Source organism: Poecilia reticulata, chromosome 17 (genome assembly GCF_904066995.2).
Source record: "Poecilia reticulata chromosome 17, P_reticulata-male-v2, whole genome shotgun sequence".
Lineage (NCBI taxonomy): Eukaryota > Metazoa > Chordata > Actinopteri > Cyprinodontiformes > Poeciliidae > Poecilia > Poecilia reticulata.
In genome coordinates, this window is record NC_088846.1 from 31,188,073 (window position 1) to 31,210,922 (window position 22,850).

Genomic DNA, 22,850 nt, shown 5'->3' on the forward strand with positions numbered 1-22,850 from the left:
TTTTCTCCGGTTACTCCGGTTTCCTCCCACAGTCCAAGAACATGACTGTCAGGTTAATTGGCCTCTCCAAATTGTGATGGTTGTGTGTCTCTGTGTTGCCCTGGCGACCTGTCCAGGTGACCCCGCCTCTCACCCGGAACGTCAGCTGGAGAGGCAGCAGCAGGGGTGAAAGTAAAGGGGTACGGCAGGGTGCTGCTACCCCTAAAAGATTTAGCGGGGGTAGCAGAACCTGCAAGAGAGGAGAGGCTGTCTGCTGTAAATCATCAGTGGGTTCAAGAACAATCTAAAACACGACTTAATCAGTTAATAAATAGCTTTTTTCTCATTTCATGTTGTTTCTGAACTGTTCGTGCTTTGCCAGAGCAGCGGTGCGATAATACGTGGATCGCGGAAGGTTTTGAGTGGATCTCGGCTTTAGGTAACAAACTGAACGCAGCAGGAGGCTGAGAGCAGCACGTCGTCCTCTGATTGGCTTAAAACGTTCATAACTTTATTAAACAACAACAAAAAAATCAACAAAACGTGTTCAAATCAATGACCCAACAACAATAATAATCTCAGTGATTATTGTTTCAACAAGGTGTTGAGCAATTCTGTGCGTTTCGGTTCCATTATTAAAATAACGAGCAGATCAGGAGTTTAAGATGAACCAATCAGCCACCGCTGAGATCATGAGGATTATTAATGATGCACAATAAAAATATAGAGCATGAAAACCTGATATTGTAACGGACTGAATGTTTTTAACATAACCTGTGCTCAGCTCGAGCGGTTGCCACGGCAACGGGTATACTTAAACGACAGAGAGAGAGAGAGAGAGAGAGAGAGAGAGAGAGTAAAAAGGTGCGAGTGGTTTATAGTTGATCACCTGTTCAGGTTGTTTTACCTTTGACCTTCGCAGCCGCTGTAGTTTCTGAACGTCCTACAAACGACAAACTTGGACTAATTACCTCGTTCTTTGTGAGTATACGTCATTCACAACAAACATCAAACACGGAAAATATGTTTAAGTATTTAACAAACAAATGGCTTCTACCGCGATAATTATGTGAAATTAAATTAATTGTCTGATATAAAAAATAGTTTGGTGCTGTCGGGGCTCAGAGTCTGAGAGGCTTTTCCTCTATTAATTTGTTTTTTGCCTCTTATTTAGTGGAAATATTGATGTTGATGAGATTTTCTCCAAAATAATAACCTTTTTCAACCTTTATAGCTCCACTGTTGAAAATGAGAAACATTCACAAATGACTGTGAAATCAAATCCAGTCCAACATCTGGTTTGAGGTGATCCATCCATCCATCCATCCATCCATCCATCCATCCATCCATCCATCCATCCATCCATCTATCCATCTATCCATCTATCTATCTATCTATCTATCTATCTATCTATCTATCTATCTATCTATCCATCCATCCATCCATCCATCCATCCATCCATCCATCCATCCATCCATCCATCCATCCATCCATCCATCCATTTTCTTACACTCTTGTCCTGTTGGAGGAAAAATATCCCAACTTCAGAAGATGAGCTTTGACCTAACAGAGCTCTGTGGTTCCTCCTGTCAGTATGAGAGTCAGGGTGAGGAGGCGCCGGGTTAGGAAGAGAAGCTGCAGGACCTTCAGAACAAACAGGTCATGATGCTGGGCTACTGATTATCCCTCTGTCTGGACACAGGACCAGTAGAACCAGTTTAAAAGCTAAAATGAATGGTTATATGCCGGACATGGAAAACTGGGATGCTCTCCATGCCATGATGTTCAGGATTTAGGTCTCATGGCATCTCAAGGCGTCAACATTGCAGCCAGTGGGGTGAGAGAAATTTTGTAGCAATTCAAGAGCTACCAGTTAATTTTTTGTTTGTTTGTCATAGTACCCCCTAAAATTTTAAACTACTTTCACCCCTGGGCACCAGCACTCCTCCTGACCCCTTGAGGGACAAGGGTGTAAAGAAAATGGATGGATGGATGTTTATGACTTTTCATGTTGTTTCTGAGTCGGTGCACCGGTTGAACCTGGCTGTGGTTAACTTCCTGGTTTACTTCCTGTCTGCCTCTCTGCAGGTTTTTGTTCAGGCGGGTCGGATCGTTTCTCACTGTGGGAACCAGACATCCAGCAGGCGCAGAAATATGAGCCACTATGATCCGTTTTAGCTGTTTTGATCTTCAGACTACAGATGTTTCCTACACTGAAAGCCGTGAAATCATTTTTCTGAGGATGACCGTACCGATCACTAGAAAATCCACCGGTGAGATCGATGCGTAGAATCACTCTGAGTGGATCTCTGTCTGTGGTTCGGTACCAGTAAACCTGGTTTTCATCACAGCCGTTCGAGGCTGAACATATTAAAGAGACGGAGCCTCCAGCTTTAGCAACAAGGGATAGCTGGTCCTGAACCAGGTGTGTTGCCATGGCAGCCAGCGCTGTAGAGACACAGACAGACAGGTGAAGGTTAGTGTGACAGTGTTTGTTCCAGGTGGGCTTTGTTGGCTCCTGATTGGTGGAAACACTCACCTGAACCCAGCCAGCACAGAGCAGCAGCTGGGAGGAAAAGCATTGTGTGCAGTGGAGTTTCCTCTGGTGAACCTGGGGAGAAGTGGCTCTGATGCAGCTGAGGCCAAACAAGGACGAGCTGAGAGATCAGAGCAGAGGAACCAGAGCTCCCATCAGCCCCTGCTCCGGACGCATCACAGCGCTTCATGTGGTTCAGGTTTAAAGCTCGTCGTTCTGTCAGTGTCGCCATCAAACAGTGACATCATGACAGGTTTGTCCAGAAACATTTAAACAGTGGTTTGGTTCAGGAAGTGAGTCGCTGCGATGGTGCAGGTGAAGCCAGTGACCTGTGGATGGAGACCTCAGTCCTCCATGCGGCCGTCTGAGTCCAGCCTGTTGACCTTTGCCTCGTCTCTTCCACGTCTCAGAGCCGTCTCTCCTGACCGATCACTGTCAGAAAAAGGCCACTAGAACTGAGAAATGTTAAAAAATAAAAGTGGGAGTTCACATTGACCAGCGTGGACTCCGTAGTTTCATCGATTTAGTCCATCTACTGGGGAGAGAAGGTGGAGGAACAGTCACTTTATAAAGACATGAATATTAATGATTAATGAGTTAATCGTTAATATTCATTAGCATTAAACATAATATTATAAATTAGGCTTTTCTACAATATATCAAGCATTTATTTGTGATTTGAGAGGCTAAAGGCAAAACAAAGACACGCTGAACAACATACAGTCAGACTTAAAGCTCATAACAACGTATTAACCCGACATGCATGTGTTTAAACTGCAAGATGACGGCAAAGGAGCTGGACAGAGTTTCACCAAACTGTGTGTAGAAAAGTCCCAGAGAGAAGCTGAACTCTGGATCTGAGACAATTCAGTTCATCACATCACAGCACCTGAACTTCATCACTTTATCCTCTTCCTCCATGAATCTTCTTCACATCACTTTTCTGATCCCAAACATCTGGTTCCTGAACACTGATCATGTTATCCTGAGCTGCTGAAATTAGCCAAACTGGTTTCTATTTCAATAAACAGATCAGATTTATTTGTAAAACTCAGAGAAACTGTGAGTCTAATATTTAGATCTGATAAGTGAATCGTTTAATTTGAGGTGTTTTAGATTCCCTGTGGTTTTCTTCTCTCTCTGCCTCAGTTACACATCTGCTCTGCTCAGAGGGTTTTTGCTCGGCTGTCAGGCCTCATTCTGCACTGTGGGATCCGGTTTTATAGCAGACGCAGTAATAAGTGGCTGAATGTGCTGCTGCAGTGCCGGTGATCAACAGCTCGACGCCGCCGTCTTTCCTCATCGCTGAAAACGAGTCTTTTAGAGGATGATCAAAGGTGGAAGTGCGTTTTTCACCACTTCGATCAAATCGAAGAATCGGCACCAGGCGTTCTGCTTCAGTTTTTTTCTGGTACCAGTAAATAAAATTGAAGTCACACATTTCAAAACCAGAACAACCAATGGCAACGTTTTCACCAGCCTTCCAGGTCAGAGTCAGATCCTTCTGAAACAGGTGTGTTGCCATGGCAGCCAGCGCTGCAGAGACACAGACAGACAGGTGAAGGTTAGTGTGACAGTGTTTGTTCCAGGTGGGCTTTGTTGGCTCCTGATTGGTGGAAACACTCACCTGAACCCAGCCAGCACAGAGCAGCAGCTGGGAGGAAAAGCATTGTGTGCAGTGGAGTTTCCTCTGGTGAACCTGGGGAGAAGTGGCTCTGATGCAGCTGAGGCCAAACAAGGACGAGCTGAGAGATCAGAGCAGAGGAACCAGAGCTCCCATCAGCCCCTGCTCTGGACGCATCACAGCGCTTCATGTGGTTCAGGTTTAAAGCTCGTCGTTCTGTCAGTGTCGCCATCAAACACTGACATCACGAGAAGTAAACATAAACATTTAACACTTTCAGAAAAGTATCTTTGGTCCACAAAGACCCGATACTTCCATCTATTCAGCCATGACGCTTTGGATGCTGCAGTCTGTCTCTGTTTTACACAGTAAAAATGCTGGTGTTAAATTAACACCCAAAAGTGTCTGTATGTGTCCAAGTCAGCTGGTGTTAAATTTAACGATACAGAGAGTCACGTTAACATTTACAACGGTGCTGGTGTTAAAATATATTAAAAGTAACACCAGTGTAGTGTTGATCGCAAAACATAATATGGTGTCAAAAAGTAAATAATTGACCCACAAGGTGTCAATATCAATCAAGTCCAGTGGAAAATATTCAAAACAATACACAGAAATGAAAAGTTTAACTTTTATTAAACCCATTTCAGAATTAGAGACCAATGTTAATTTAACAAAAAAATCTTCAATCTTTTAACACTTTCAAAAGTGTTACTTTAACACCAGCTGACTTGGACACAAATAGACACTTCTGGGTGTTAAATCAACACCGACATTTTTACCGTGTACAATTTCTTCCCCTAAATTTTAAAGATTTTCTACAGTGTATTTTCACAGTGCAGGACATTGGAGACATTAAACTAGAAATAATCACCTTCTCTAGTTAGCAGGTATAACTCAGTGCATTCATAATCAGATATTTATGCATCTGAATCGTTGATGGATAATTGTGTTGTTTTGAGGTTTGATTAATATTCTGGGTTCCTTTGTCTCTTTTTTATTTTCATTTATGAATTTTGACATGTAGTTTAACACATCAGGCTCAACAGACACATGATATCTACCTAAAATACAGATCAGCTCAATTCAAGTCCAAATAAGACGAAACATGAACCATCTGCCACCAAGTCACTTAAACTTTCTCTGCTAAACATGAGATCACCAGCAAAACCACCATGACTTCATCACCCAACAGAACATTAATGTCACGTTCCTGACAGAAACATGGTTGGATGATGATGAATCATGTTTTCTAAGCTCTTTTTAAGAGAGAATAGAAAACATAAAACACGACCTGCAATGAATTAACCAGCTACTGTGCTGAGACATTCAGACTAAACCGACACGGAGCTGCAGACAAACACAACACCTGCAGGAAAAATGACCCAGTTTGAACTTCTGAACTAGAAAGAGACTAGAAGAAATTATAAATCAATTAATCTCCAGTTCCTGCTGTCTTTACATCCGACCCACGTCTTTCTTTAAGTCCTGCCTGCCATTAATGATCTGATCCGGATAATAAACTCATCAGGTGTTTTTCCCTCAGGCTTTAAAACCATCAAACCTCTGATAAAATACAATCTGGACAAATCAGGACTACAGGCCGACCTCTGACCTCTGACCTCAGATTCATCAGCAACATTACTGAAAAAACGTCAACAGTTAAATAACTTCCTAACGATAACCAACCCCGTTGATGTCTTTCAGTCTGGTTTCCATGGTGACCACAGTACTGAGACTGGCCTAGTCAAAGTGTTCAGTGACATCCAGAGGTCAGACTGCTGGTTCTGGTTCTGTTGGACCTCAGTGTGGATCAGGACATTTTACTGAAATGATATGAATCAGTCGGACTCAACTGGTCCCAGTCGGACATGGAGAACTGGGATTGTTTGTTTCAATGGGAGACTTCTCAACAAAGAGGTCAGAGGTCAATCCTAGGGCCATTTTATTTAATATCTATATGCTCCCACAAGAAAAAAGATTAGTTACCGTGACGACGCAGATGATACACAGCTCTACATTATGATGTCACCAGGTGACCTTTGAACCCAACAAGCACTGAACAGAAACTTAGAACAGACAAATGTGGATGAGACGAAACGTTCTTCAGCTGAACAGAAACAAACTGAAGTCATCTTTGGAGAGGAGCGATCTAGAGCTGTAGATCTAGAGTTATAGATCTAGAGCTGTAGATCTAGAGTTATAGATCTAGAGCTGTAGATCTAGAGTTATAGATCTAGAGCTGTAGATCTAGAGTTATATATCTAGAGCTGTAGATCTAGAGTTATAGATCTAGAGCTGTAGATCTAGAGTTATAGATCTAGAGTTATATAGATGTAGATCTAGAGTTATAGATCTAGAGCTGTAGATCTAGAGTTATAGATCTAGAGTTATAGATCTAGAGCTGTAGATCTAGAGTTATAGAGCTAGAGTTATAGATCCAGAGCTGTAGATCTAGAGTTATAGAGCTAGAGTTATATAGATGTAGATCTAGAGTTATAGAGCTAGAGTTATAGATCCAGAGCTGTAGATCTAGAGTTATAGAGCTAGAGTTATATAGATGTAGATCTAGAGCTGTAGATCTAGAGTTATAGATCTAGAGCTGTAGATCTAGAGTTATAGATCTAGAGCTGTAGATCAAGAGCTGTAGATATAGAGTTATAGATCTAGAGTTATATAGATGTAGATCTAGAGTTATAGATCTAGAGTTATAGATCTAGAGTTATAGAGCTAGAGTTATATAGATGTAGATCTAGAGTTATAGATCTAGAGTTATAGAGCTAGAGTTATATAGATGTAGATCTAGAGTTATAGATCTAGAGTTATAGATCTAGAGTTATAGATCTAGAGTCAACGCACAGCTTCAGTTATGACACCTGGAAACCAGCTAATAAACTGCCAGTTATATAATGGTTGAACCTGGCTGTGGTTAACTTCCTGGTTAACTTCCTGGTTTACTTCCTGTCTGCCTCTCTGCAGGTTTTTGCTCAGGCGGGTCGGATCGTTTCTCACTGTGGGAACCAGACATCCAGCAGGCGCAGAAATATGAGCCACTATGATCCGTTTTAACTCCATTGATATTCAAAATACAGTCGTTTCCTTGACGTGAAGCTGTGAAATCATTTTTCTGAGGATGACCGTACCGATCATTAGGAAGTCCACTGGTCAGATCGATGCGTAGAATCACTCTGAGTGGATCTCTGTCTGTGGTTTGGTACCAGTAAACCTGGTTTTCATCACAGCCGTTTGTTCCTGAGCACCTTAAAGGCACAGAGACTTTGGGACCAGCGTTAGCAACAAGGGATAGCTGGTCCTGAACCAGCTGTGTTGCCATGGCAGCCAGCGCTGTAGAGACACAGACAGACAGGTGAAGGTTAGTGTGACAGTGTTTGTTCCAGGTGGGCTTTGTTGGCTCCTGATTGGTGGAAACACTCACCTGAACCCAGCCAGCACAGAGCAGCAGCTGGGAGGAAAAGCATTGTGTGCAGTGGAGTTTCCTCTGGTGAACCTGGGGAGAAGTGGCTCTGATGCAGCTGAGGCCAAACAAGGACGAGCTGAGAGATCAGAGCAGGGCCACGTGGTTTCTAGCAGAGGAACCAGAGCTCCCATCAGCCCCTGCTCCGGACGCATCACAGCGCTTCATGTGGTTCAGGTTTAAAGCTCGTCGTTCTGTCAGTGTTGCCATCAAACAGTGACATCATGACAGGTTTGTCCAGAAACATTTAAACAGTGGTTTGGTTCAGGAAGTGAGTCGCTGCGATGGTGCAGGTGAAGCCAGTGACCTGTGGATGGAGACCTCAGTCCTCCATGCGGCCGTCTGAGTCCCGCCTGTTGACCTTTGCCTCGTCTCTTCCACGTCTCAGAGCCGTCTCTCCTGACCGATCACTGTCAGATAAAGGCCACTAGAACTGAGAAATGTTAAAAAATAAAAGTGGGAGTTCACATTGACCAGCCTAGACCCCGTAGTTTCATGGATTCATCGAATGACTCACTGAACAGAATAGACAACATGCAGTCACACTCAGACTTAGCTTAGCATAGCGTATTAACCAGACATGCATGTGTTTGTTGCTTTGCTTCAGATGGTTTTTCACATGTAGCGGTCAGAAAACAACCTGACATGACCTTCAGTTCATCACAAAGCTCATCAAAATGACCGAGTTATTAACGGCAGGTAGGATATTGTCTTGTGAAACCACTCAGCATCACCACACTGCTTCATAAGTGAACTTCACTTTTTATCATATTTGTCATTCCTGCCTAATTAACATAAACATGAGATATAAAAAACATAAAGATCACATAAATAACAAGCACTGATGAAATTAATACTAGAAATTATTATATTCTTTAGTTGGTTGGTCAAACTTAGTGTTTTATAATCAGATATCTGATAAGTTGATGGATAATTAGTTACTGTCTTCTATAACTCTTTTTATTATGTGACCTGAATGTGAGCTGATTGTGACTGACAGCTGCACATATTTACTCTGTATTAAATGAATTTTCAGTGTAAGTTGCTGATATATGATATGAAGAAGTAAAATGGATGTTTAGGCTGCGGATATGAGAACAGAGGCTGGTTCTCCTTATCTTCTAACATCTGAGTTCCTCAAAACACGTTAAGCTCACCTGGGAACAGGATGAGATTTATTTAATGTTTCCATTCAGGCTGATAATCAGTGAATCTTCTGAGGTAATAATTTTCCAGGTATGCACCGGTTGAACCTGGCTGTGGTTAACTTCCTGGTTAACTTCCTGGTTTACTTCCTGGTTTACTTCCTGTCTGCCCCTCTGCAGGTTTTTGCTCAGGCAGGTCGGATCGTTTCTCACTGTGGGAACCAGACATCCAGCAGGCGCAGAAATATGAGCCACTATGATCCGTTTTTACTTTCTGGATCACCAGATTACAGCCGTTTGGTTCAGGTGTAGCTAAGAAATCCTTTCTTAGAGGATCATTAAAATTAAGAAGGTTATTAACTTTTTGATCGGTCAGATCGAAGCGTAGAATCGCTGTGAGCGGATCTCTCTCTGTGGTTCCGTACCAGTAAACCTGCTTTTTATCACAGGTGTCTGTTCCTGAGCACTTTAAAGAGACGGTGCTTCCAGCCACAGCAAGAAATGATAACTGGTGCTGAACCAGCGGTGTTGCCATGGCAGCCAGCGCTGTAGAGACACAGACAGACAGGTGAAGGTTAGTGTGACAGTGTTTGTTCCAGGTGGGCTTTGTTGGCTCCTGATTGGTGGAAACACTCACCTGAACCCAGCCAGCACAGAGCAGCAGCTGGGAGGAAAAGCATTGTGTGCAGTGGAGTTTCCTCTGGTGAACCTGGGGAGAAGTGGCTCTGATGCAGCTGAGGCCAAACAAGGACGAGCTGAGAGATCAGAGCAGGGCCACGTGGTTTCTAGCAGAGGAACCAGAGCTCCCATCAGCCCCTGCTCCGGACAGAAACACATGGCGCTTGATAAGTTCCTGCTTCAACTCCAGCAGTCATTTCAACTCATTATTTTCTCCTTTTGTTTGCATTAAGATACATAATTTCATATCTAATAGCTTTATTTATCCTTTCAATTAAACCATGAAACAGCAACAGAGACGACATGTGAAACATCACAACCCTGAAAGGAAAGCAGCGTCTCTGTTCTGCTCTCCTGAAACATCGAAGCGTCTCCCACAATAAAAGCTCTTTGTTCTGCCAACATGTTGTGTCGTGATTTAGGTGTTGAATACTCTGAAGCAGAGAATTTCTCACAAAATTCAGACTTTTGTTTTATTACTATTAACACATTCTGACCTTCAGAAGCTCTGGTAAATGTTTCTCCACCAGGTGGAAGCTGAAAATGGAGATGTTTCTTTCTACTGTCACCACATGCTAGCTCCGTAATGCTTCCTAACTCTTTGCAATCATCTGGGGGATCTTAGAAAACCTTTTATACTTTTATCTGCTAAATTTAATTGAATTATTTTATCATTCAGATTAAATAAGAATGAAGATTAAATCTGAATCTGTCAATACAGAAAACCTTTACTGGGTTGAATTGATTCTACATTTTTACATACTTATAAAATGCATTGAGATTAAATTGATGGTGTATTAATGTTATATAAATAAACAGAAGTGGTGAAGTCTTCTGGTGGTGATATCAGCTGAGTAAAATCCTCCACATGTCTGATCTGCATCAGGACCAAATTGAATTTAATTCTTTGTGCTGGAAATAATACAAACAATTTTCAAAAAGAAGTTTTTTCAGTTCAGATTTTCCAAACCTGTTTTTTCCCCAGTAATAAATGCACAGGATGAAATATAGCACTGCAGAAATAAAAAAGATAGATTGGAACATTACAGACAAACCCTCTGGAGCTGAAACAGTTAAACTAGTACAAAGAGTAAAACTGCCATCTGGTGGTCAGTTCAAAGGAGTAGAAACTAAAACTCATACTTATGTTGGTTGAGTGGAATACAAGTAAGTCTACTTGATGCTTGACATTATAACATAAGAAAATCTTATGTTTTCTGAAAATGAATAAAGGATATCAGAAAACTTAATGACTGTACCAAGTTTAATACTTTCAGATCCCGAGGGCAGAAGATATTCATATATCTGCTGAATCACCTCCAGGATTACAGCAGCGACAGCAGGCTGTATCTGGTTTCCTTTGCACTTTATTGATTTCTCTGATATTCAGGAGATGATTACTGAGAACTTTATAGACGCTTTGGATCCTACCAGACCCTCAGTATTGTATAACTTAATGTTTTCAGTTTTTATCCTCTTCCTTTCTCCTTAACTGAATTGTTGAGGCTCAGCACTGGAATGTATTCACAGGTCTAATAAAACCTTACAACAAAACAAGGTGTTACAAAAACATTGGGTAAAAAGCCCTGTCATTCAGGCTTTTAAAAATATTTGCTCCACATAAGCTATATTTTATGTATCCGGTTTAAGCCGAATTGTTTATATATCAGTACAATAAATTACGATGTATTTTTTTCTGGTGTTTTATCCGTCTAAAGTGAATAACCAGGCATAAAAATTTAAATTAACATATTTCTAAATGAAATTCAGCAGACTAGCGACTAGGATCATCAGGAGTCTCTGGTTTTCAAAATTAACTTTTTAACACTGTCCCAAGATGCATGTAAAAGCTGCTGTAAATATTGAAAATACGTCGCATTAGTAAAATATGTTTTTATTAATCGTGTTATTGTTGATAAACTGAGAACTGCCTGAATTCACTTCCTTACACAACAAAACGACGACATACGGCTATGCATTCTGGGAAATGTAGTAGAGCTACAGATACTGTTTATGGACATATTAAAGTGTTACCTAAGTTCATGTTAATTAATGGTCAATTACATTATTTTGTGTATTTTTTCTAATCATAAAATATATATGTGGGTATTTTGGAACAAATGAATGGTTTAAACTCATTATTATTCAGATGTACTACAAGTCCCAGAAGCCCTGCGTCATTACGTAGGGACGTTTAGCAACGGTCAGTTGCTAAAGGAAAGCCAGCCGCTTCCGTGTTGTTCTGGTGTTATTCTGGTTGAAAACAATCGTTAGCGCGGTCGGAGCAGACCTGACAGCCTCTCTGCGGGGTTATTATCATGATTCTGTGAAGCTTGGAGACATTTTCACCTCATTTTTCCCGAAATGTCGCTGCTGCAGAGCTCCAAGAAGAAAGACAAGCGCATTCTGTGCGGTACCTGCCCGGACCCGAAATGCCAGGCGCGGCTCTTCTTCCCCGCTCACGGCTCCATCAGCATCGAGTGCACGGAGTGCGGCCAGCGGCACGAGCAGAGCGGCCTGCTGAACGTGGAGGAGGTCACCGACCCGGACGTGGTGCTCCACAACCTGCTCAGAAACGCCCTGCTCGGCGTCACCGGGGCCCCGAAGAAGGGGACCGAGCTGGTGAAGGTGATGGGGCTGTCCAACTACCACTGCAAGCTGCTGTCCCCGGTGCTGACCCGCTACGGCATGGACAAACAGACCGGTAAAGCCAAACTGCTGAAAGACATGAACCAGGGGGAGATCTTTGACTGCTCCCTGCTGGGGGACCGTGCCTTCCTCATAGAGCCGGACCATGTCACCACCATGGGGTACGGCAAAGACCGCTCCGGGAGCCTGATCTACCTCCACGACACCCTGGAGGAGATCAAGAAGGCCAACGCCAACAGAGAGTGTCTCATCCCGGTCCACGTGGACGGAGATGGACACTGCCTGGTCCACGCGGTGTCCAGAGCCCTGGTGGGCAGGGAACTGTTCTGGCACGCGCTGAGAGAAAACCTGAAGCAGAACTTCAAGCAGAACCTGGACTGCTACAAAAACCTGTTCCAGGACTTCATTGACGCTGCAGAGTGGGAGGACATCATCAATGAGTGCGACCCCCTGTTCATCCCCCCCGAAGGCGTCCCATTGGGACTGCGTAACATCCACATATTCGGGCTGGCCAACGTCCTCCACCGGCCCATCGTCCTGCTGGACTCCATGAGTGGGATGAGGAGCTCCGGCGACTACTCTGCCACCTTCCTGCCTGGACTTGTCTCAGAGGAACAGTGCAAGGGGAAGGACGGGAAGCCGAACAAACCCATCTGCATCGCCTGGAGCAGCTCTGGCAGGAACCACTACGTTCCTCTGGTGGGCATCAAGAACACGGTTCTCCCTAAGCTGCCGCCCCGCCTGCTGCCAAAGGCCTGGGGCGTCCCGCAGGAGCTCATCAGGAAGTACATCAAGCTGGAGTCGGACGGGAGCTGTGTGATCGGAGGCGACCGCAGCCTGCAGGATAAGTACCTGATGCGGCTGGTGAACGCCATGGAGGAGGTGTTCATGGAGAAGCACAGCATCCACCCGTCACTGGTGGCCGACGTTCACCAGTACGTCTACCGGCGGACCGGCGTGATCGGCGTCCAACCGGAGGAGGTGACAGAGGCGGCCAAGAAGTCTGTGATGGAGAGCCGTCTGCACCGCTGCCTGATCTGCGGCGCCCTCTCTGAGCTGCACATCCCGTCCGAGTGGCTGGTACCGGGCGGGAAGCTCTACAACCTGGCCAAGTCCACGCATGGACAGCTGCGGCCCGACAAGAACTACAGCTTCCCCCTCAACAACGTGGTGTGCTCCTACGACCCCCACAGAGACTTCCTGGTCCCGGACTACAAACTGAGCTCCCTGAACACCTGCACCTGGTGCCACGGGACGTCGGTGCGGCACATCCGTGGGAACGGGTCGGTGGTGTACCTGGACGGGGACAGAACCAACAGCCGGTCGCAGGGGGGGAAGTGTGGCTGCGGCTTCAAGCACTACTGGGATGGGAAGGAGTACGACAACCTGCCCGAAGCCTTCCCCATCACCCTGGAGTGGGGGGGCAGGGTGGTCCGGGAGACGGTGTACTGGTTCCAGTACGAGACGGACCCGACGCTGAACAGCAACGTGTATGACGTGGCCATGAAGCTGGTCACTAAGCATTTCCCTGGAGAGTTTGGCAGCGAGATCCTGGTGCAGAAGGTGGTGAACACCATCCTGCACCACACGGCCAAGAAGAACCCGGATGAGTACAACCCGGTGTCCATCGACGGGGCCCACGCCCATCGCCTCGGCGACGGGACGGAGGTGCCGCCGCCGCCGGACCCCCAGCTGCCCACCAAGATCATCCTGACGGGTCAGAAAGCCAAGACCCTCCACAAGGAGGAGCTGACGATGAGCCGGGCGGAGCGCAGCCTCCAGCAGAGCATCAGCGAGCAGGCCTTCGTCTCCCAGAAGAGACGCTCCGACAAGCTGAAGCACGACCCCAAAGGTCAGGGCCGGACCTCGTCCCCCGGCGGCTCCCCAGAAACCTCCTCCTCCTCAGCTCCCGCCACGCCCACCAAGACCTCCTCCCCCTCATCCTCCTCCAACAAGGAGAAGAAGATCCGGGTGACGACCAGCGACGGGCGGCAGGCCATGCTCACCCTTCCGGCCCTCACCACCTTCGCTGAGCTGCGGCGGAGCATCGCCAAGCAGTTCGACGTGCCGCCGCCGCAGCAGTGCATCCGCTACGGCTTCCCCCCCAGAGAGCTGCTGCCGCCCCGGGACGGCGAGGAGAACGAGCCGGTGGCCCTGCAGCACGGCGACAGGGTGACGGTGGAGATCCTCAGGGGTCCCGAGGACAGGGGCCCCGGGGCCCCCATCACCAGGGCGACCAGCTCGCACTCCGCCCTGCACTCGACAAAGAGCGACGACGCGGTGACGGGCGGCCGGACGAGCAGCCGGGAGATCCAGGAGAGCATCGACCTGGAGATGTCCTCCCTCTGTCTCCTAGCAACCCTGATGGGTAAGAACATGGCGGCAGCAGGTCAAACCTTCATCCTTTATGACATCACATCCTGTAAGCAGCCTGGCAGAGCTCATGTTCCAGAATAAGATCGAAGGAGTTTTTATTTATTATTTCTCTTTTAGGGAACTTGATGCCTGTTGCTGCAATAAAACTCCACAAACACAAAAGATAAAAATGGAAAACATTTGTAACGAGTTTCTTTAGGTCAGCAGTCACATGAAGAAAATTCATTTATCTCTGAAATCAACTCAGTAACTGGATTTTCAAATGTATTGTTATGTCAGGACTTTTCTACATCAGATGTTTACAAACCATCTAGTTAAACCTGATGGTGGGACTTTACTAAAACTTTTAATCAAGTTAATTTTAAGGTCTGTAATTAATTAATCAAACTGTATATCAACAAAATAAGCGACATTTTCAATCCAAAACAGTTTTTACTGCTAGATTATTGAATAAATAGACATGAGCTCAACAACAAACATATTTCTATTGGTCGGGGTCAGAGACGCCGTCCAGCGCTGATGTTAGCGGACGTAGCAGAAACACAACACAAAGGCTCCAGCTCACAGCTTCTGTATGTAAACAAAACAAATTGATTAACTCTGTTTTTCTTTAATGTGTTAAAAAATTCATTGTAATGAATCTAAATGAACATTTTAAAGTTTCTGGCCTAGTTAAAACCCAGTCGTCTTCCACTCTGGGTCTTCAGGCCGGTTTTCTCCCTCCTAATATTTAGTTATGTTTGTGTAATAACTAAGAGGAGTAGCAGCAGCAGCGTTCTTCTTAGTTTTGTTTTCATTTCGAGAGAAACTGAGAGCTTTGCTGATTGGTCGAGCTGTGCAGCACAGACGCATGCTGGCTGCTGATTGGTTGGCTCCCAGCAGACTGCGGCTGAATGAACTCTCAGGCTACCAGAAACTCTGCATTCACTCATGTGTGTTCAGTCAATCTGCTGACTCCAGCATCCCGTCCCCTCCCTGTGTCAGCTGCCAAAAGGGTCAAAGGTCACCGCTGCTCTCAGATAAACGCAGAACATGACGAAGAGTTGCTGCTGATTTTCAGGAAGGTTTTTTATTGGACCTGACGCTGCACTTCCTGTCCAGCCGGACAGCCGACTGCTGGAACAACCGATCTGCAAAAATGTTCAATACTTTATCTGCTTCACCTCTGACATCATCCTGCTGAAGTTCAGATCCATGTCGGGAGATAAAAACATCCTGGAAGCAGAGCTGCTCCTCTGATTGGTTGAAACGTTCAGATAAATCAGCCAGTACATGAAATAACATCATTTCACTGATTCTCTTGTCCTGAAATATCAATATTAGCAGCTGAAGTCAGTTAAATATAATCAGCAACAAGCTGAACATTTAAAACATGTTTCAGTTCCTCCATTTTCAGCTGACAATAAATATATCAACAGTTGGTGGCAGAAAGTTTGTATGGCTCAGTAAGCAATTATTTCAAAATTAGCTTCTGTATTTAAATGTAAAGTAAAATGTAGATGTTTTGTCTCAGTAAAATGGTTGTAAAAATCAATATTTATGCTAATTTGATGGTCTATCTTATCTTCAGCTGTTTAAAAGCCATTTCTGCCCTCAGTTCTCCTCATTAAACCTCAGACATTCATGTCACATGACTTTAAAAACAACATAAATAATGACAGATATTTACTGTCTTATTTTTTTAAAACACCATTTTCTTCAATGCTTCTGTGTTGAAGCTTTGAAATAAATAAAAACATAAAACATCTGCAGAAAGAGGAGGACACATTTATTCTGTGAGATGTTATTTGCAAAAATTATTTAAAAAACCTAATTTTTAATTGGATCATAAGACAAATAGATTATTATTATTATTATTCCTGGTACTTTAGTGTCATTCTGCAGTTATTCCATGAAATAAAGTGAAAACCTGCTGAAACCTCCATCTGTAAGTTGGTTCCTTTTCTGTGTTCGGTCGGTCTTTGTGGAAGGACCAGCGAGTCTCTTGTGGCCCGGAGCCGCGGGTTGAGGACCGCTGGTCTGATCCATCAGCTCCTGATTGATCAGAAACATTTCTGGGTTTCTGATTGGCTGCGTGGAATAAACCTCTGTGATGTCATCAGGGGGCCAGAAACCTGGGATTTTGTTTTTTGTGTAACATTGGACTCGTTCTTCAGTCTGAGCTTTTTGGACCTGAAACGTCTCATAAACACGTCGCCATAGTAACATCATCCTGACCCAACGGAGAACTTGGTTATTAATTAGATTTCATTTTAAGCATTTAGCTTCTTTTGAATTATGGGATCCGTGCAGTGAATCCAGTTTTCCAGTTTCCAGGACTCGGACGTTTTCTGCTGTCCGATCTCCTGATGTGTGGACGTATTTGAACCTCGTGTTGTGTTCAAGGTCTCTGCGTGTTTCTGGGCGCCTCTAACCTGTTAACCGTGTTCTGTTCAGGCGAGGACGTTTGGTCGTACGCCAAGAAGCTGCCACACTTGTTCCAGCAGGGCGGCGTCTTCTACAACATCGTCAAGAAAGACATGGGTGAGTTTGTTGTCTCTGGCAGCGCAGCCAGAGCACGAACTGAGCATGCTCAGAACCTCAGCGCATCTGATGGATTTGGGTTTTATTTTTTAAATGAATGCAGCGTCTAGTGCAGCTGTGTTAATGGGAAGATATGAGATTCTGTGTTATTTTTCCTAAGTTTCCATTCAGTACAGGATGTTTAAAAACCAGAGAATTTCCAGCTTGAAGCTTCATCACATTTACTCAACAAAGAGCTGAGAGGGAGGAGAGCTGCTGCAGCTGCTGTTGCTGCTGCTCCTGGAGCGGCTGCTGCTGCTGCTGCAGCTGATGCTGCTGCTGCTCCTGGAGCGGCTGCTGCTGCTGCTGCAGCTGATGCTGCTGCAGCTGCAGCTGATGCTGCTGCTGCTCCTGGAGCGGCTGCTGCTGCTGCTGCAGCTGATGCTGCTGCAGCTGCAGCTGATGCTGCTGCTGCTGCTGCTGGAGCTGCAGCTGCTGCTGGAGCTGCTGCAGCTGCTGCTGCTGCTGGAGCTGCTGCAGCTGCTGCTGCTGCAGCTGCTGCTGCTGCAGCTGATGCTGGAGCTGCTGCAGCTGCTGCTGCTGCTGGAGCTGCTGCTGATGCTGGAGCTGCTGCAGCTGATGCTGATGCTGCAGCTGCTGCGGTGGAAATAATCAGACTCAGAGATAAATTTAACCTGAGACTGAAGACGTTTCACAGCAGATCGTCTCGTTTTCTCTGAGGTTCCTGACAGCTGAGTTCATGGGAAACATCAGAGTCTGGAGAGAAGATCAGAAAGTTGATCTTCAGTAAATCAAGACGCTTAAAATAGGAGAATTAAAACCCCAAACCTCCATTTTAAGGTTTTATTACATTAATGTTGATATGTGAATATAATCAAGTCTTTATAGTGGTGATGTTGACTAGATGACAATAAATCAGCTTTATATTGTGCAGACAGAGTTTAGATGTACTAATCTGTTAATAGGGTGAATATTAATGAGGACACGACAAACATAAATATATATTATCTTTAATTACTGCTCTGACTGTATTGATCTTTCAGCAAATGGTCTTTTTTGAGTCTTTATACTCAGGTTAATGATTAATTGATAACTAGATAAGTTGACCTACTTTATAAATGTCAGTGATCTGATTGTCCTAATGAATCACCTGCATGATTAGTTAAATAAGTTAAAGTGTGGTCTGTGTGCTGACTGGTTCTGGTTCTGGTTCTGGTCTGGTCTGACTGGTTCTGGTTCTGGTCTGGTCTGACTGGTTCTGGTCTGACTGGTTCTGGTTCTGGTCTGACTGGTTCTGGTCTGGTCTGACTGGTTCTGGTCTGGTCTGACTGGTTCTGGTCTGACTGGTTCTGGTTCTGGTTCTGGTCTGACTGGTTCTGGTTTTGGTTCTGGTCTGACTGGTTCTGGTCTGACTGGTTCTGGTCTGGTCTGACTGGTTCTGGTCTGGTCTGACTGGTTCTGGTCTGACTGGTTCTGGTTCTGACTGGTTCTGGTCTGGTCTGACTGGTTCTGGTCTGACTGGTTCTGGTCTGGTCTGACTGGTTCTGGTCTGACTGGTTCTGGACTGACTGGTTCTGGTTCTGGTTCTGGTTCTGGTCTGACTGGTTCTGGTTCTGGTCTGTGTCCTCCAGGCCTCATGGACGGGAAGCATTGCACGCTGCCTCACCTGACGGGGAAAACCTTCGTCTACAACGCGGCGGAGGAGCGGCTGGAGCTCTGCGTGGACGCCGCGGGTCACTTCCCGGTCGGGCCGGACGTGGAGGAGCTGGTGAGGGAGGCGGTGCTGCAGCTGCGCTCCGAGGCCTCTAGGGGCAGCAGAGAGGGCAGCCCGTCCCACGGCGTCCTGCGGCTGGGCAGCGGCGGCGTCGTCCGCAAGAAGGAGCAGCTGCAGAGCGTCACCGCCTTCCAGGGCAAAGGTCACTCCCTGGGGAGCGCCGGAGGCTCCTCCCCTCCAGAGCACCGGCCAATCACGCGGCAGCACAGCAGCGGCGTGGACCTGAGCGCCAGCGTGTCCAGAGGAGCGCCGGACCTGTCGGACATTCCCGAGGACGCCACCAGAGAACTGGTCCGCATGGCGCCGGGCTTCGTGGCCAGCAGGGACGGCCGGGCGCCCGACCCGGGCCTGATGGAGCAGCAGCGCCGCAAGCTGCAGGAGATGGTGTCCTCCATCCAGGCCTCCATGGAGCGCCACCTGAAGGAGCAGCAGGGCGCTGCAGGCGCCGTGGGCGGGGCCAGCCAGGAGCGAACTGCTGGGTCCAAACCCGGCACCGCGGCCGCCACGGGGGGCAAACCGGAGGAGCCAGAGGAGATGGAGAGCCAGGACGCTGGGCAGGGCAGCGCCAGCGAACCCATGGACCACTCCTGATGGCGCCGCCGCCACCGTGCTGCCTCCGCCCCCTGACCGCCGCCTGCTGCCCCGCCGCAGGCCGGACCCCAAAGCTTAGGTCTTCATTACGTCGCGTCGTCTTTACTGCATGACTGAGGAGCGAGCTGACCGCCCTGCTGCTGCCGCGGCAACCGTCGCTGAGCTGAGACACGGAGGCGGTCCGTCTGCGGCGCATCGTCACTCCGCCACTGTTCGTGTCTTTCCTCCGCTAACTGTCTCACCTCAGAGGCAGGAAATAAATCCGGAGCAAACGGATTTATTTCCTTCTTCAGGAGAACTTTCCCTCCAGCTGGTGACTCTTCGTCGGCTCCCAGCGTTCCCAGTCGCCTGGAAGCTGACCGGATTGTATCTCCAGCCTTCTGAATCCCTCCTGCTTCAAACTGACCCCAAAGAACCCGGTCAGATTAAAGAGCAGGGCCACTTCCTGTCTGCACAGGAAGTGATAATTGGCCCACAGAGGAGACGTAATCGCTTCCATTGCTCAACTCTGCTGCCTTCATCACCATCACCTGCTTTGCTCCCACCGCCTGGCTGAGGAATGCTGGACTCCTGAAGCCGCCAAACGGCGCCACCTGCAGGCCGGAAGGAGCTCCTGCAGAGGTTCACAGCCCAACGTGAGCTTCAGGTCTCTGCTGGACCCGACTTGGAGACGCAGCCGAGTGACGAATTAAAGGAAAACAGCGACTGAAGGAAGCGATTCTCCTGAATGAATTTATTCCAGCTGTGATTTTAGATTCGTTCTTCTTCTCCTGTAGGAATCTGTTCACAGCCAATCAGAGCTGAGAACCGGTTGGGTTTGCTTTAACTAAACACTAACGGATGAGTTCACAGGTAGGTATTTACAGCAGTGTGTGCCACTCACTTAATAAAACATCAAGTGTTAATAATAATAGTTTCTATGTACAACTTTAGCTGTTTTTTATGCACAGAAGCCATATTGGATTCTGAAGCTCTGATTTTTCCGGGTGAGATTCTGACGCTCTTCCTGGTTTTCCTCACTGGAAACTTGCAAAGTTAAACTCTTTAGTGTTCGTTCTGTTGAGTTTTGATCTCAGTTTTGAAGTAAGTTTTTCTAAACCCTGACAGAGTTCTGATCGTTTCCAGAAACTCATGAACATTTATTGTAGGCTGACAGGTTTGGGCTTCGATCTTTGAAACGGGTCAGCTCCATGTGTCCGGCTCTTTCCTGTCAGGGACACCAGAACCCCCCCACCTGTGGAGACGTTCAGACCTATGTTGAGCGTCGGCGGTGTGTTCATGACGTCCTCCATGCAGGTTAAACTCAGATCAACCTCAACGTCAGTCTGGAGGTTTCAGCTGTTTGTAATTCCTTTAATTCATCACTCGTCTGTTGAATGTAAAAACGTCCCAGCAGTGAAATGCCAAAGAGGGAAACGTTTTCTGATCGGCTTTTTTAGAGAAGTTCAAGTTGAGGATTCGGATTGAAGCAGGTTGACCAACTGGAGGTCAGTTTATGCAGCAACTTTTACAGATTAATACGTTTGTTTGTTTTTCATCCGTTTAAAAAATCTCCATAAAAGCGAATTTGAACATTTTTGTCTCCGTAAAGTTGATTCTAGCAGCAGCTTGAAGCCGAAGCTCCTGTTGCCAAAATCAGAAGTCAGAAAAAAACCAACCTGAAGGAAACATGAGCAGTGAGCGGAATGGCTCCCCCTGGTGGAGAGAGAGGCTCGGTGCAATTCTTCTTTTCTCAAGATATTTAAGTAAATATGTCACATAAATCAAGTTTAGATTTTTAAAAAGTGGCGATTCAAAGACGACAACAAAGAACAAATTTCCTAAAAAGATGTGATTTATTTCTCTTGTGGAGGGCATTTTTATTTTTTATTTTTTGAATTGTTTCTTTTATTTTGAAGCTTCTTGTCAAACCTGATTATTTTCCTGGGCTCTTAAAGCTGCAGTCACCCAATACCTGAGCAGAACTTCCCTCCATCCGGACCCACTTTCACCTGAACGTCTGTTTAAACAGCAGCCAAAGAAAAACCGGGTTAAAGTCGCTCCTTACATTTGAATATTTCACCAAATCACAAAATAAATAAAACATTTGGAAGCTCAGAAGTTTTGCTGGGTTACAAGAAACATGAAAAAATCTTGTATTTATTTTTTGGTGAGTTTTTCTGACGGTTGACAGATTGTGTAGCGTCAAACGGAACCGATCAGAACAAACCGTTTCCTGGCTCAGGTTTTCAGGACGGCTCCCCCTGCTGGACCTGAGCGCTGCTCCAGCACCAGAACACCAAAGGTCCGAATGACCGGTTCCGGAAGAACTCCTGGATTATGTCACATCTCAGGTTCTGGTTGGGCTCCAGGTCTCTCCTCACGTTTCTCATAAAAACTCATGAAAAGCTTCAAGTTTCAGTTTCTGCAGCTGAAGTTTGAAACAATCAGTTTTAATTTTAATGTTTTTAATGTTTTTTTTTTTTTTTTTTTGCTCATATAAACTTTAAAGCTTCTTATTTTGTTGAACTCGTCTCGCACAGTAACGCTGAGTTTGTGTTTTACTCTCTGATGCTCGTGCTTTTGGAGGAGGTTGTTGCCATGACGACAGCCAGAAGCGGCTGGACTCGTTTTAGTTTTATTTAATTTGACGAAAGCTCAATCATTTGACACTTAGAAAGTTGGTCTTTTGCAGATGAACATTTTTGGAAGTTGAGATTTGCTGCCAGTGATCAGGTTTCTGTCCATCTGCTGACTAGAAACTGGTTCTGGTTCTGGTTCTGTTCTGGTTCCTTCCTCAGAAATCATCAGTTTTAAAGTGTTGTTGTTTAAATCTTTAGTTTTCTGCTCCTGGTTGAAGTGAAGAAATGTAAAACTCGGCACTTTGAAGTTGCTGAACCCGGAGCAGAAGGGCCCTTCGGATCAGAACCTCCTGCTGTCACCGACCCGCGGCTCCTCCGTGTTCCTGCTGTATTATAGTACATATTGTAGAATATTTGGACCTGTACAGAAAGCGCTCCGTTTCCCCCTCGGTTGGTTCTTTTGGATCTTCTGTCTGGTTGCTAATAAAACGCTGACGACACTCTGCTCCACGTCGCTGTTTGCATGAAAACTTCTCAGCTCCACCAATAAAATCACTTCCTCCAGCCGTTTGTGAGCCGAGTCGTTCTGCTGCCTTCATGTTTTCCCTCCATCTCTGTCGCCTGTTGATCAGCTGCAGGATTCAGGCTGGAACTGGTCGTCTGGTCCTCAGAAACAAGATGGAGAACAAAGTCATTTAACAGAAATAAAGCTGAAATAATGCAAGAATAAAATCAATACAACAGGCATATGTTATAAGAATAAAGTGATATTAGGAGAATAATAATATTCATGCATCGTTTAGACTTCACTGTGTTTTTGTCTTTAGTTGGACTTTGAATTCAACTCGGCTCCCAAAGGAATGATTGAAACGAGGAAATTCACAAATATTTTCCTTTTATTTGTAATTTATTTTAATATAAATTGAGATTATTTAATCA

General features: G+C 45.7%; 1 protein-coding gene and 2 long non-coding RNA genes across 4 annotated transcripts; 1 reads left to right on the forward strand and 2 right to left on the reverse strand.

Annotated features, from left to right (window-relative positions):
• Positions 1 to 1,872: 1,872 nt before the first annotated feature.
• LOC145548147 (uncharacterized) lies at positions 1,873 to 4,820 on the reverse strand. Its single transcript, XR_014084438.1, has 3 exons — positions 4,143 to 4,820; positions 2,519 to 4,051; positions 1,873 to 2,427 (listed from the first exon to the last, which is right to left on the reverse strand). It is a non-coding gene; the product is annotated as an uncharacterized LOC145548147 (long non-coding RNA).
• Positions 4,821 to 6,943: 2,123 nt separating this feature from the next.
• On the reverse strand, positions 6,944 to 9,909 carry LOC145548149 (uncharacterized). Of its 2 annotated transcripts, XR_014084441.1 has the most exons (4): positions 9,397 to 9,909; positions 8,772 to 9,305; positions 7,576 to 8,024; positions 6,944 to 7,484 (listed from the first exon to the last, which is right to left on the reverse strand). It is a non-coding gene; the product is annotated as an uncharacterized LOC145548149 (long non-coding RNA). The 2 variants fall into 2 exon arrangements; XR_014084440.1 differs by having other exon boundaries at positions 7,576 to 9,305.
• Positions 9,910 to 11,619: 1,710 nt separating this feature from the next.
• vcpip1 (valosin containing protein (p97)/p47 complex interacting protein 1) lies at positions 11,620 to 22,475 on the forward strand. Its single transcript, XM_008402825.3, has 3 exons — positions 11,620 to 14,454; positions 16,899 to 16,985; positions 18,617 to 22,475. Exons 1-3 carry the CDS (start codon positions 11,802 to 11,804, stop codon positions 19,348 to 19,350), a joined length of 3,474 nt encoding a protein of 1,157 aa, XP_008401047.1. The 5' UTR covers positions 11,620 to 11,801; the 3' UTR covers positions 19,351 to 22,475.
• The last annotated feature ends 375 nt before the right edge of the window (positions 22,476 to 22,850 follow it).